This window comes from Lineus longissimus, chromosome 2, assembly GCF_910592395.1.
Source record: "Lineus longissimus chromosome 2, tnLinLong1.2, whole genome shotgun sequence".
NCBI lineage: Eukaryota > Metazoa > Nemertea > Pilidiophora > Heteronemertea > Lineidae > Lineus > Lineus longissimus.
Genome location: NC_088309.1, coordinates 10,051,270 through 10,066,826, shown reverse-complemented (window position 1 = coordinate 10,066,826; position 15,557 = coordinate 10,051,270). Strand labels below are relative to the sequence as shown.

General features: G+C 39.5%; 2 protein-coding genes across 5 annotated transcripts in view; one reads left to right on the top strand and one right to left on the bottom strand.

The window, feature by feature from the left end:
- LOC135482580 (heterogeneous nuclear ribonucleoprotein K homolog) overlaps positions 1-9,426 on the bottom strand; it is a 51,435-nt gene extending 42,009 nt beyond the window's left edge. For 2 of the 3 annotated variants that reach the window (XM_064762736.1, XM_064762738.1), the window contains exons 1-3: positions 9,366-9,426; positions 6,213-6,269; positions 1,526-1,552 (exon numbers count right to left, since the gene is read on the bottom strand). The gene's annotated coding sequence lies outside the window, so the exon portion shown is untranslated. Of the gene's footprint in view, positions 1-1,525; positions 1,553-6,212; positions 6,270-9,325 lie in introns of all 3 variants that reach the window. The other variant, XM_064762737.1, reaches the window with a different exon arrangement.
- Positions 9,427-9,517: 91 nt separating this feature from the next.
- Positions 9,518-12,786, top strand: LOC135482579 (DET1 homolog). Of its 2 annotated transcripts, none has more exons than XM_064762735.1 (3): positions 9,518-9,739; positions 10,024-11,584; positions 11,938-12,786. In XM_064762735.1, the coding sequence occupies exons 2-3, from the start codon at positions 10,119-10,121 to the stop codon at positions 12,137-12,139; spliced, it is 1,668 nt and encodes a 555-aa protein (XP_064618805.1). In that variant the 5' UTR covers positions 9,518-9,739; positions 10,024-10,118; the 3' UTR covers positions 12,140-12,786. The 2 variants fall into 2 exon arrangements, with proteins under 2 accessions (XP_064618805.1, XP_064618803.1); XM_064762733.1 differs by having other exon boundaries at positions 9,518-9,866.
- The last annotated feature ends 2,771 nt before the right edge of the window (positions 12,787-15,557 follow it).

The following is a 15,557-nucleotide window of genomic DNA, read 5'->3' as shown; positions in this document are numbered from 1 at the left end:
AACAAAGATTAATGAAATGGTCCAGGTTCCACGTGCTCACCTCGAGAAACAATTGGGCGTTCGTCCGACCACTGGTTATCAACAAGTTATAGCAATTTTTGTGTTTTCACACTTGGCCCCCTAGTGGCCACACCATAAATTGAATTATTAATTGGACTGCAATTAGTTGTGAGGCGTATTGGGCCCAGGCCAACGCATTGGCTTTAAATAAAACTCCAAGAATATCATGAGCCTTTATACACGTAGCGATTTGAAGCAATATGCCAAGAAAAAAACATCCAGACTGGCTATTTCAGTTTGGTTCATAAAAGCTACTGGTCGTTGACATAACATATTTTTCATCTAGCTTAATGAGAATCCACTCTACAACAGAGGGAGAATCTACTCCACGAAATGATGCTACTCTTACTAGCCGTCTTCTGCCAGCTAAATTAGCTTGGTTTACTTAGCAAAATAGCATCAGGAGGACAGCAAAATGTCAAGTATCGAACGTGTTGAATGCTTTTGTGCACTATTTGTTCCAACTTCTTCGCAGTAACAGACCAATAGGGAGAAGTGCATTCTGTATTTTCAATTTCTGGGTCTCAATTTTGGTACGGAGACGTGCCGGGGCGTTGTTGATTCCTTAAACCAAAATGGCGGCAGCTTTCAAGAACATTTACCCTTTACATCTACCCCGAGTCCCTTCAGAAACCAAAATGGCCGCAGCAGTCAATAAATTTCTGCCCTCCTCGCTTCAGAATATATTGACCAATCCTGAACAAACAAGAAAACGTACTTATTAATTATTGGAGCCATTCAACATGAATGACACGACAGGGACACAACTGCCAAGTTACATGTTCGCCTCTGTGATAATGGATTTTTAGTATGACCACAATCGGTGGTTTCCTGGCACTAAAACGCACGGAAATGAAAGCTGAAATATAATGGGCACTTGCAGAACACGGGATCGCAGTTTATTGCATGAGAATTGGCTGTAAGATAGCAAACACACACTGCCAAACATTCTGTATTAGCATAGACTCAAGGACTAGAAAAATATGGAAAAGTTAAATAACACAATCTCAAATCATGGTCATCTCAATACCGTCATCAAAAGTATGGTCAGAAAGCAAAGAGAGCATGCTGGGATGATCATGATAACACAAAAATCTTAATTTGTTCAGACTGCTTGAAGCAAAGATGAAGACCAACACGCGACAACCTTACCTTGACAATCTTACCTTCTGGCATTTTAAGAAGGGACCACAGTCCACTATTAAATGAAAACTTGACTTATATGGCAGCTTAGAGTCATCCTTCAGCACTTCATGGTCTTCTGAAACTGCTTACAATTGATCAGAAAGGTCCCTCCGAATGTCAGGGACAATGATGGAGTAAGATTAAATTAGGAGTAGGATAGTAAATAGTAGAACCAACACGGGTGAAAGAGTCACATAGCCAAAATGGTAAAAAAAATTTTATCGAAAAGTATAAAATTTAAAGTCCTACATAAGTTACACAAATTGCGAGGAAATCTCACCTGAGGCAGGAGCCTTGGCTGTAAAATCTGAAAAGATAAAAGGTGAATTGATTTTTGAGGATGTCAACTGCAGCATTTTTAGAGTTTAGAGTTCTCTACTAGATGCTTTAGGACAAAAACAATTAGCACCTGGATTTATTGAGTCAAAATGGGGCTACAGCACACGCCCAAATTAAGAAATATTATGTGTTACTTGTATTTAATTGAGAGACGTAGATCTTGGTTGAGGCATACATGCAACCTACTCGACTGGTTGTGCATCGGTTGGTTGAGGCATACATGCAACCTACTCGAATGGTTGTGCATCGGTTGGTTGAGGCATACATACAACCTACTCGAATGGTTGTGCATCCATAGGTTGGCAGTTGCATGTACATCTAGGCATAACATACGCAATTTCAGGGATGTCTAATGTGATTGGGAGAGTTCTACTTCACAAAATGCCTATCATGTTCAAGTTACCTAAATTATACATGTTAATGACTTTCTAGATCTTCCTGAAACAGAACCTGGAGAAGTTTCTGAAGACATCAGTCATCATCGCTGAAGACAAGTAAGATCAATATCTCTATTGACTTTACTATTGATGAAATCCACTCCTGTCAATATATCGATGGCCTAACAAGGATTACACAGGGAAACGCTCATTAAAAGCAAAGAATAATGCATTCATTATGAGCGGAATCGATGGACAGATACAATTAAATGAATTCTACCCTTGATTCAGGATATTTGATGGTTGTGCTGCCACAGCATAATTGCTCGACTCGAATCATCCTGGAAATCTTTGACTGAATTCAGTGGATGTGTCTAATGCCCGGGCCTAAACGAGTTGCAAAGCGAGACATCGAGTTGGAGGACTCAATGTTGATTCACAGGATTATAAAGAGACTGACAGAAGACGAAGTGAACTTTATACATCCTTCGTATTTCGAGAAAGATTTTTGAAGGGGTTCCTTGCAGGGATCGAATTTATCAGAGGCATCAAAGGCAATTACCTCTGATGCCCTCCACTGTTACTGCGATGCCCATCATATTTTTTCCATCAAGAAGGCAACTTTGTTTTCATTGATTCCCATTTAAAGTGTGCCCCTTTTCACCAAACTAATCAGAGTGCCCTTTCTCCGGGGAAAAAAAATTGCTGTGCCCCTTCAAAAGCGAATTTCGAGGCCAGGCCTTGTACATTTTGCAAATTCGATGTCCAAGCAACTTGGTCCCCACGTGTTCTGCTATGAATGCAACGTCATGGTTTGAGAAGCAATACATTTACAGTGGAACCTCCCTTAGCGGACACCTCTCTATTACGGACAACCTCTCTATCAAGGACCAAATTGGTTGTTTCCATTCAATTTGACCTCTATAATCAGGACACCTCTTTATTAAGGACAGTACTTGTCAGTAATGAGGGTGTCCTCAGACCTCTATAATCAGGACACATCTTTATTAAGGACAGTACTTGTCAGTACTGAGGGTGTCCTCAATAGAGAGGTTCTGCTACACCTGTACTTTATCACACACAACAACACCACACCATGTCCACTGAGATTTGGGTGTGGCTGATATGGAGACAATCAGTGAGAACCATTCATCATGCGAAAGGTTATGAAGTAGGTGATCGCAAGAGACCCAATTGAAAAACAGGAAATATGCCAACTATATTTCAAGGCGTAGCTTGACTGCCAAGTCCAACAACTTTTTTTCTAAAGAGGGGGGGTCAAACTTGTTCTTTCAGGAGACTTATTTGCACAGTTGTGGAATTGGGTTTTGACTTTGTGATAAGACTTCTCATTTTTCTCGATTATTTTACCAGAAGTTTTTTCGACTTTATTGTCACGTATATCGTAGGATTAACAACTTCATTTACATTTTGATTCGTCAAAAAGGATATTGTACACCTGTTATAATACGGGTATGTGCAACATAGAACTCATGATCGTCATACACAACTATATGTTCCATAACAATGGAGCATGAAATATTAAATGGTGCTCATATTGACATGAATATCAGTCCATTGTTTAGATACGACGGCATACGAGACTGGTGGTTTACCGCAGCAGGTAAAGTATGGGATACAATCAATCAGGTACCACTTGAATATGGCCATTTTTCATCAAGCATGCAATCATGGTACATGCATGAAGCTAACATGAACAGGTGGGGGGGGGACACATACAGTAGAACCTCTCTATTAAGGACACCCTCAGAACTGACAAGTGCTGTCCTTAATAGAGGGGTGTCCTGATTAGAGAGGAGTGTCCGCTAAGGGAGGTTCCACTGAACACTGGTACTGGTAGTAGACTATTTTTTGGCAATAGTAAAGACATGGTTTAAATATTCATTTCCTACTTATTTCAAAACATAGGTTTTATCTCATATTTTTACTAGCGACTTTGGATGCATTCATTTTGTTGCCAATTGGCATTAGGTCTCAATCCATGGATAAAATGAAATAAGACGGGGGAACGTTAACTTTCCTGCCTTTTGGTGACTGACTGGCGGAAACACTAACTTTCCTGCTTTTTGGTGACTGACTGGTGGAAACACTAACTTTCCTGCCTTTTGGTGACTCGGGATTTTTATATCAGAGACACGAGCTATTTAAAATGCTTGGGACAAAAATCTTAATTGTGGTGTCATTGAGGGGCTGTCAGCATCTGATATTTCTGAAACTGAAAGGTTGAAGATTGGTGCATCTCCCCCACTCTTAGAGCTACTATTTTCAGTCATATGTTTTCAGGGTCAGTAATATATGCACAGCTCTTTCACATTTGACAAGGCACTGATGATTAGTCACCAATAATGAATATCTTACAGACAATTCTGACAGCCAGAGACACCTTGTGTTCAACCTTGACACTAAATAAGAGCAATGAATTAGATTTTTTGAATAATTTATTTATTTCATAACTACATAAGTATTTGTGCTTTAGGAAGGAATGCAATGTAAATTTTAATAGATCCAAGCTATTCCCGAATGCTGTAAAATTATTCAACATTTTTGTCAAAAAATTCCTTGAGCAGACACATTGAATTGGACGTTGCTTTTGGACAAATGTGTTGAAAACTCATATCATACATTTAAATATCTATAGATTAAAAAGACGGCCAACTATATCGGAGTGGAAGTCTGTAGCAAAGGATAAAATGTATCATCCCCTGAACAACAGACTTGTAAAAAAATGTGCATAGATGATGTTCATTTCAGAAAATTGCACACGAATTAATAATTTAAATTCTGCTATCGCTTTCTCTCTAATCAAACATCACAACAGCACCAAGAAAAAAAACACATCGGAAAACTCAAGCCAAAAGAGTTTTTATATCGGAAAACTAAAGCTAAAGCACTGTTTAACAAATACCTTTCCCCAAGGCAATTTGAAGCTCCGAGCTTTTAATATACAAAATTTATGTTGTCCAATACTTATTCACCGCTTTTTAGACACCCGTGGCGAGCTCACACTGTAGTCTACAGTCTACAGAGCTCACACCATAGTCTACACACATTCCTGTTGCTGTGTGCCTTTGTAAATCTCCATGAAGGGAAAGAAGAGTAAATGAAACAAACCATCAAAACAAGTTGAAAACAGGAAGACTGTGAAATTGTGCAGCATTTTAAAAAGTCCAAAGAGAAACAAGAAAGTGGGGACCACACTTCTGAGGACAATCACAAGGTTTCAAACTTCCAACAACTTGGACGCCAACTTGGTTTTATAATTAAAAAGTCATTTACAATTCCCACACCATCCATCATCCCATTCCTAATCCTAAATTACTTTTTTAAGAATGAAAAAAAAACACCCATTTATAGAAAAACAACAACCATGATACATGTGTGTCTCAAAAATGATTTTGAAATGACCAGGGGAAAAGTTCCTGATAAAATAAATACATAATACTGTGAAAATATGATTTTTAAAGATTAAACAACAGAATTCGGGTCTGCACAAAAAAGGAGAAAAACTCTAGGGAAAGCATTGAACATGCCAGAATTGTATTCAATATAGAATATTGAGGACTTGACATTGGGTGATATGAATAAAGACTAGCAAATGCTTTTATCTAAACCTCCATGTAATACAATTGCACTAGGCCTTTCTGTACAAAATTGAAGTAAAAGCATTTGCTTGACTTTATTCATATGAGCCATTGTGTCAGCAAACGGGATTTTTTTTAGTGAAACCCCACCCATACATGTAAAAACCTCATTAGAGAGCCATCCCTACAACTGATGAGTAAAACACAGGAAGGCACCAATGGGTGTGGTCACAAACTCGATTGTGTAATGGACTGACTTTTGAAGCTCACAGCGGAAGCCACACAGGTTATGAGGGAGCTAAAAAACGTTCTCCTGGTAATTTCAAAATTAGATCTCATGGCGTTGAATCATCAGGTGGAATAGCAGAGAAGCCCTAAGGCCAGAACCAGCACCACGCAGTCAAAGTCACGGGTTTATTTCTGAGATTAGATTTCATATGGGGGAGCGTTGGACGGCTAAAACTCGAGGACTCGTCAATGTGGCACTCGTATCATCTGATTCTGAGTGTAGTTCAAATTTCATGCATTGGCGCGATAATATTTTATGGCCAGTATTAAGTACAGCACACACACACATGAAATATAAATCACAACTTTGTTCCAAAGGACTTGGGCAGAAAAAAATTCGAGACAAGAAAAAAATACTCACCAGTGTAAATTTCAACTTGGTGTACAGGGTTGAAATGACAATGTCTAGTCTTTCTACCTGCCAATGAAAAGGATACAAAAAACTTATTTTAAAGATTCGGTTGAAAAAAGATTACTGTGGCTGTAATAAAATGTTACTTGATTAACACACTCTTTTCCAATTAGAATCACTGCCTGTTGGAAGAAGACAATAAGTCTATGCACATTTGGGAGGTTCGTTTCACTGGCACAAAACTGCTAAAACACTCGCCCTGCAATATCTACAAATAAGTCTTGAAACTCAAGTTGTATCAATGAAGTGATAACCAATGACACAAGTTCTTGCAATAAGCACAAGATATACTTCCCATCACATTATAACTTGAGAAGTAATTGAATGAGAGTCACTTTTTTTACAATGTGTTCTTCTCAGGAAGTGCGGTACACCATATCGTGATTAGTATTTCAACATACAACGTTTTTATTGATAGGTGTGTCGTGATAGTCTCCAAAAGTGCTCGATAGAACTAGAATTAAAGTAATTACCATCAGACTATACCACCTCTACACTATAGCCTCAGGTAAGATATCTCCTTTCCTCATAATATCAAACAATGAGCTTTTGAAGTTTTCATATGCCACATTGTTTGCTGTATTCGTTATCTCAATATCTTTGTTTGTTCTTCAGCCTCGAGCAAATTTTCTATTTATCAAGAGAATTTTCAATGCTGTAAAACACGGAACCGACCAAAAGCAAAGGAATACTGTCTATCCAGCTCACAACTTGTCCAAGTTGTACCAGAAATGTATTCAGAAATAGCCCCATTGTTTCATCATCATAAATGTTTTATCAATTACCACATGGTAAATATCATTTTTGAAAATCTACCTAATATCAACAGCTAGTACTAGACTTGCCTGACCAAAGGGAAATGAGTGCAAAGGCTCACAGCTGCACTATTTCTAAACTTGCTGTGCAAAATGCAATGCACTGATAAAAATAAAGTGGCCATTTTATCATGAGTAAACAAATTTTGTCTGAACATGTTCAATCCCCAATGGCCCACAAATGTTATTATTAAGTATGGCAGATAGCAATCAAGGACCAGAAAACAAGGATCTAGCTGAATTGTAGCTCAGACCCAATGCAGTAATCGTCCAGATTTCCCAGAACTAGAGATCAACCAACACAAAGTAACAGCAGAAATGGCTGTGCCCGTGTCAACAGTCAGGTAGAACGCCCATCAGTACATTTGCTGATTATCTACGTTGAACAGGTTGCCAATGACAACAGGTATCAATAAAGGGTTTAGGGCGTACAGGGCGATGGCTGGGCAAGATCAATATGGAGATAGCAGCGAACATGGCACAAATTATGCACAAGATAGCTTGTGCAGCCGCCATTGTTGAGAGTGATTATCATGAGCGTTGTATTAAAATGCAACATTTTTAATGTTGGGAATTTTTCTTTAAGATTTTGACCCAAAGAGCAACATTTGGTGAGCCGATACTAATTTGTATTCAGTTTATTCCAAAATCACAATCATATAATCATACAAAATGTAACTTTGAATGGAATATACATACATCCATGTATTGTATGGATCTCAGCAAAGATATATTCAAAAGACAATCAGGGAGGTGCAGATGAAAGGGAAAAATTTACATTATTGAGAGAAGTTTTTAAAGAATATGGTACAGTAGTATACATGCAGCAGATAAGTTTTTCAATTGTTTCCATTAGTGCCCTCTTTACAGGATGTGTGAAACTAGTGCCTGGCAGCACTGACATCACCATTTTCATTGAGCCAATCAATTGAGAAAATCAAATGACAGAAGGACAGCTCTACCGATATGTCACAAGGACAGATGTCATTTATAGTCAGTATATCAAAAAGAGATAATCATTCTATTTCATCTGAAAGCTTTACTACCACTTATTGATTTTTGTTTCGGCACAAGCTACTTGCTTATCTTCATAAAATATATATAAAAACATCAAAAAGTAATCACAAGACGCTGCCATCACCAGGCTTGCGTTGAGAGCCACATGAAACTAGCAGCAAAAATGACTGTGTTGCTGCATGTCAAATTATCTCGACTTTTGTTCATAGGGCCAATCTTCACCCCGACTTCAGGTATCTTTATAGCTTTGAGCTGGTAGCACTAAGTCCACTTTAGTAGATATTTGGAGATGGATCCACCTCTAAGAACCATTCTGATTACTTCTAACAGGCCTAGCCTGGCTAGTTCCTAGTGGTAGATCACGGCAGTCAACTCCTTGTTCCACCTAAAATTTTGATCAGAAAGTCAAACATTGGTGGGACTTTTAGTTGGCAGATTCCACATTTTAGTAGTCTCCCATTGTCTAAACGTACTGCGCCCATCGCAACTTCCGGGCCAACTGCTCAAGTATTGTATTGACATCAGCTTTTCCTTCCTGGCTCCTAAAAAATCCTACCGGACTGGTGCGGCGGAATGCCTGCCTGGCCGGTCAAGGGAAGGCCTACTCATTTAATAAATCTATTCCAAAACCAAGTACCGTTAGGCTACTGCCCGAGTACCACTGGCGATAGGCCTAGGGCTAGGCCTTAACTTAGACTAGGCTTAGTAGTACTGGCTAAACTTTAGAATCCCCGATCGGAAATGACGTAGTTTGATCGCATTCAACTATAAATCCATTGAACAGTGGTGCTTGGTTAGTCAACCGATGACCTTTTTTTGGGGTGTGATCGGGGATTGTAAACTCGTTCCGTAGTACTACTAGTAGTAGGCCGTTACTCCCGACCCATGGCCAATCCTAGGTATATCCTATTCCTAGGCCTACCTGGCCTATATAGCTGTTATTGATGAAGGCATCAGACAATTCTGTCATGGATAGTAGTGAGAACTATGAAGCTATTGCTATTTAGCTCACTTTTAGTCACTGATCGTGGAAAATTACATAATAACATATATACAGTGGCAGTGCACTCCGACCACATACATTGCCCTGTGCAGGTTTTGCATGCAAAACCGAAAACGAAAGGACAAAAATAAGGTCACGAATTCCTCATAGGTTTTCTTCTTTATTTCTTGGTTTATTTTTTAAAAACTTTATTCACTACAATCGCTATGCATATGGGACTCATTTACCATTCGATATATTAGAATATTAGTAGATTAGAAGGTATACCGATAGTTTTTGTGCAGGACAGGGCGAAATTCGGGGATTTCTTCGACGAATCAATATGGCTGCCGCATGTGCACCATGTTCCCAAAAAATAGTTTAGCATTGTAAATTACACCTTACAAAAGCACCAATGATCAAAGAAAATCATATACAACGTAAATTTATGTATTTCCTATCACCTCAAATAAAGAAATGTCACTCTTTGTCGATATATTGGGGATTTCTAAAATATAACTTTGAGACTTTTAGACTATGGTAAAATTTTGGAGTTCTTCAGAAAAGGAGGAGCGGTTTTGGGGGAAGCCCTCGAAAAAGAAACAAAAACCAAAATATGATCTTCATAAACTCGTCTTTTCCAAGGGGACAAGTTTTCAATGGTTAAAAAATGATAACTGCATCTAAAGAATATATCAATGCCTTCATTTATTCCCACTTTTATGACCCCAATGCTTGAACTAAGCCCTAAATCATTGAATATATTGGAGTTGGGCCTGCATTTGTTTGGTAGGTGGTGTAACAGGAGAAAAAGTCCCCCAGGGTTTTTAGCTTTTACAATGAAATTTCAGTACCGACAGAAGTCAGAATGAATAAGCTTAGCACACACATCTTTGTAGTTGATGCAATGCCCTATAATAATCCAGTCTATCATTTTTACTTCCAGATGGTCTATTCCGTATTCGATGGTGAGACTGAGAGATTGCCCATAGGCCCCATGGATGCTGAATTGGACTGTGTGTTGAACCAGCTGGTTGAACCATGTCAGATAAAATCCTAAGCCCTCTCTCAGAGAGTGGGATCATTCCCCGCAAGATACCAAATCAGAATGTCGTCCACCGATTGATGCAGCGGGAAACGCAGACTTGTCGCCCTGGGACTCAATTCCATACTGCACGGAAATTCTACACTAACATTTTTCCAAATTTTACGGTCGTGAATGTTGAAAAGCCTCCGTGTTTTCTTAGGAAATTTTCACCAGATGGACGTTACTTCATTGCATTTTCGGCTGATCAGACTTCCATTGAAATCTACGAGTTTCAAGGACCAGCGGCAGCAGAAGATCTTCTCCAGGGTGTCAAGGGGGAGTTCATCGGTGTCGGTAATGATGACGAGTCCACGAATATCCGTAGCAAACTATTTGATAGGTTTTTTAAACTGAGACATATCACCAGTGTAGCATCTGGCGGCGAGCACCTCAATCGGGAATGTAGTTTATTCACCGATGACGGTTCTTACGTGATTGTTGGGTCGGCCGTCTACATCCCTGAAGATCCTCACCCGTACTTCTTCGATGTTTACAGAAATAATGAGTCTGTGTCTCCAAATCTTCGCTCTCCATTAGAGGATTACTCACTACATCTGATTGAACTCGAAACCGGCAGACTTTGTGACTCAAGACAGTTCAAATGTGATAAGATATTCTTATCACACAATCAAGGCCTGTATTTGTACAAGGATACGTTTGCCGTGTTGTCAGTTCAGCAACAAACGATTCACATATTTCAGGTGACACCTGATGGCACTTTTATCGACGTTCGATCAATAGGTCGGTTCTGTTACGAAGATGATGAACTTGTCTTAGCAGCAGGGAGACTGCAGAGTCGAAATCTCAGACCTTTCTCGGACACTACAATCAATTCTCTGAAGCATCGTTTGCTCGTTTTTCTCTACAGAAAAGCCACAGATGAGGGCTGTCTAACTGCTCTCAGAAAGTTCTATCGCTATTTCGATCAGTTCAAGTTGCTACGAATGTGGAAGATGCAACTGCTAGATGAGAATCATCTATTTATAAAATATGCAAGCGAGGATGTTGTGACGCTTAGAATATCGGATCCGAATTCTCAGCCGAGTTTCTTTGTTGTGTACAATATGTTGACAACAGAAGTACTTGCTGTGTATGAGAACACTTCAGAGGAATTGCTCAATTTGTTCGAAAATTTCTGTGATCTTTTTCGAAACGCCACTCTACATTGTGAAGCTCAGTTCACTTGTTCAGCATCGAGTAACATTTATGCCAGACAGATCCAACAACGGTTTAAACAGACGATAATAAATGCCAAATATGGAGGTCAGACGGAAGCCGTGAAGAGACTGCTTGCCCAGTTGCCTATAAGTGGCCAGTCGTACAGCAGTAGCCCCTACTTGGACCTGTCCCTCTTCAGCTATGACGACAAGTGGGTGTCGGTCATGGAGCGTCCAAAAGCATGTGGTGATCATCCAATCAGGTAGGGACAGTGAAGTCGGAATTAGTCACAACTTCTAAAACAAACAAAAAACATTGTTTCTAAGTTCAAAAGCAACCTTTAGTGAACATTTTATGAATTGAAATTGATTAAATATTGCTGCCAAAAAATGACCTGTAAAAACATTTAACAATTCGTTGACCCTGGAGTTGCCCTTGTATATCTAGAAACTAGAATGATATGAGTTATTCTCCCCATCAAAAACAAATCTGAACATCAAACCTTAAACTTTTTACGAGAAAGGCGGAAGTTTAAGCTACATTGGCATTGCTTTGCTCCGAGAAAAAAAAATGTCTTGTTGTGATGCCAAAATAATCTACCATTCTATCTGACAGGTTCTACGCCCGTGATGCTGGGTTGCTGAAATTCAAGATCCATGCCGGTGTTCTTGGAAAGAATCCCCCTCCCACTGCCAGGAGATTAGTTGCATTTACCTTCCATCCAAGTGAACCATTTGCTGTGAGCGTTCAAAGGACTAATGCTGAATACGTTGTCAACTTTCACATCAGGCGTTGTCCATCAGAACCGATGACATAGACATTAGGACTTCCTTCTGATTCATTGACTATAATGACTGTTACAAAGTTGCCTTCACCTTGAGGACGTTCCAATAGGCCTGTTTGAGTAAGACAGCCAGAACCACTTTTTGTACAGCATTACAGGCAGAGGCTAACTAAAAAAACGTCAAGTATCAAAGCCCTTCAAACATGTGATGATTGGAGCCCTATTACTTTCCGCAATGAAGCCCAAGTCAAGTACAAAACATTCCATTCGACTGTGTAAAACATAATGCAACTATGAGTTTTGCAACAACAGAGAGGGACACTCTCCACACATGGTCTGAGCCTTCCTGGACCCTGTCTACTTGTAGATGTTTTACAGTACTTATTCTCTGTTAATTGAATTGTAACACGAGAAAGTGGTACCATACACATTTTCATGCTTCACCATGACAGTTTTCCCAGACATAGTGCAAAATGCTTGTCAAAATGTCGAAGCCAGATGTTTTGTTGAATGATTATTTAGTTGGGATCTTAGGCTGTAACGTTTTTTAAATCGTACTCATCAACTGTTTGGTAAAGAACGCTTTTATCATGCCTGGTGTTAATGAAGAAATTGATTTCAAATGACAATGATTGATCTTTTACAGTTCGATAATAAAACGTTGAAGATTGTTATTTCGATATTGACTTCGTGAGTTTGTCGTGTTTGTCATAATTGCCTCAAGTTTGTTAGCTCTGTCCTCATTGATTTCCAAGTCTGAGTGCAAATAAACAGAGACACAATTGACTGAAATGTGCTTGATAATGACAAGACTATGCTGTAGCACTATGATGTGACAGAGAATATCCTTGCTTTGCAAACTCTGCAACTGCAACAGTACCATACAAAATGGTAGTGACAGAGAATATCCTTGCTCTGCAATCTCTGCAACTGCAACAGTACCATACAATATGGTAGTGACGAAATTCTTCTCGCAAGAAGATTGTCCTACTATAACCTTCAGAAAGAGGACTTAACGACACTGGTCTGTTATAAAGTGCAGTTACATGCATGTATTTCTGATTGTGATAACATTTCTGAAGTAGCGAGAGGGATTCTTGCTATTTCTCAAGTAGAGATAGAATGGTTATGACAATGTCTGCAGTGGCAGGGGAGGTAATTTGTTCCTAGTAGAGATGCAGTGATTGTGACAGTTTGTGGACACGAGTTAGACTAATCGTTTCAGTTATTCCAACTCTTTGGCACTTCAGTTGATGAGGACACTCTCCACGAAATCCTTCCAATATGTTTTGATTTCATCATGTTGTATCAGATCAATAGAACTTTGTTGGGTGCCCAATTCAAGAGGAAAAACTCAAACGCCCAGGGGCAAAAACATAGAAACACACCCAGTATAGGGTTTCCATCGCTTGATTGTTAGCATAGCCGAAGGCTATTTCCTCATTTGGAGCAACTCTTTCCTGGTGAAGTTGTTCTGGGGTGCGGTTCATCGATTCTTTGTTTAGTGATTTGTTGGAATGATGGACTCATTGTGATGAATTGGCTTAGCTGTCCTTGAGGTGCACCAGGAGCTAGTGGGTTAATGAGAACCAATTATTTTCAGATCCCTATATATAATGAGAAGACTGCACATAAGTGGCCGATCCGAGTATCCAATTTGCACAAGGTGATTTTCTACAGCCTGAAAGCTCACGATCGCAGGATTCGTTTTTGTCACCAGAACTGCTCAGCCTGGTTATGACAATGATGTCGGTCTCAAAGAATCTTCTCGAGAAGCCCAGCTAGCATTGGCAAAATGGGATAATGGGCTAGAGCCTTACAGCTATGATGGTCTCATGTGCTTGAGCCTTACAACCACAGTCGGTGAATGGGCTTCAGCCTTACAACCACAGTTGGTGAATGGGCTTTAGCCTTACAACCAGTCAATGAATGTGCTCGAGCCTTACAACCACAGTCGGTGAATGTGCTCGAGCCTTACAACCACAGTTAGTGAATGGGCTTGAGCCTTACAACCACAGTTAGTTAATGGGCTTGAGCCTTACAACCACAGTTGGTGAATGGGCTTAAGCCCTGCAACCACAATGTTTTAACCCAGTGTGGTTGTGGTTGGGTTAATGGGCTAGAGCCTTACAACCACAATGGGTTAATGGGCTGGGAAGCTCGACAACAAGAGGCATTGTTTGTCATGAATGTTATTGATGATAACAAGCCTCCCAATACGTGATCAATACACTTAATCAATCAATGATCCGTGCCGAGATGGGCGTGTCCTCGAGCGCTGCGCTGATCCGCTCCCCGTAACAATGGGCGCAACATGCAAACAAGGTAACAATCAAGTGATGGGTAGCGCACTTATATGATAGATTTCATTATGCTATGTGATTTCTCCTTTGAAGTGTGAGAAATGCTGAAGCTGGCTACGAGACTCACTCGTGACTGTCAATTGTAACTGTGGTTTATGAAGTCTTTGTCGATGTGGACTCCTCCCACGAAAAAAGTTAAGACTTTGAACTCTAAATGAGTTCACGCATTTCAGAACCTCGGCTTTAGGAGACAACGGCACGCTCATAAAACTTGCAATGTTTCCAATTTCCTCCAAAGTTTGTCAGGTGTTACAGAACCTTGACTGTTTTAGGAGACTATGGCACGCTTTTAAAACGATTTAAAAGTTTAGGACACAACTTCTTGTGAAGCTTGTCACAATTTTCAAAACCTTGGCTTTTCTTTAGGAGACAATGACACTCATCACACATAAAGTGTTCAGGACATGATTCCTCCTGAAGTTCCTCATATTGTCATGGTTTGGTTCAGCAGGGAAAAATCATTTACAGTTCAAGGAGAGGTAACAGTTGGCTCCTGGGACATAAGTACGAGTGGATTCTAAATCTTAAAACATTCATCTATGATAAATATATGAATTTGATTTTTCTGTCTTATCAATTATGACCAGCCACAAGAATCAATCAATAGACTATAGTACCAGTATGTCTCATCGTGATTTGTTCCAACTAACACCAATATACTCATCGTGGTATTATTCCCATCGACATTTCTACATATCTGAATAAGTGAAAGAAACAGTTGACAAGTTTAATCCAGTTAGATACCCGAGAGGAATGTTTTAATGCTCCTGCACAGAAAGTGTTAATATTACAAAAAATCAATAAATAACCAACTTGTTGATTTCGTTCACCCAAGTAATCCAGAATGTTCCATCTAGGTTTGCCGAGAACAAACGGCAACCTTAGATAGCCCGAGGATAGACAAATCTAAATCAACAGCAACTATTGAAAATCATTATGATAAAACACCCACCTCTATTTGTTCCCTATTGTCAGTGAAAAAGATGGAATAAAATATCAAATACAGATTCGTCTCCACTTACAATCTTGGCAAATAGCCAATGTATTGATATTTTGCATCAAGCCATAGATTTTTTCAGACACTCGTG

Excerpts from the sequence above, each read along its gene's own strand:
- LOC135482579 (XM_064762735.1), top strand. The coding sequence starts at position 10,119 with ATGTCAGATAAAATCCTAAGCCCTCTCTCAGAGAGTGGGATCATTCCC. Across the intron at positions 11,585-11,937 it reads TGTGGTGATCATCCAATCAG|GTTCTACGCCCGTGATGCTG; the intron begins GTAGGGACAGTG and ends TCTATCTGACAG.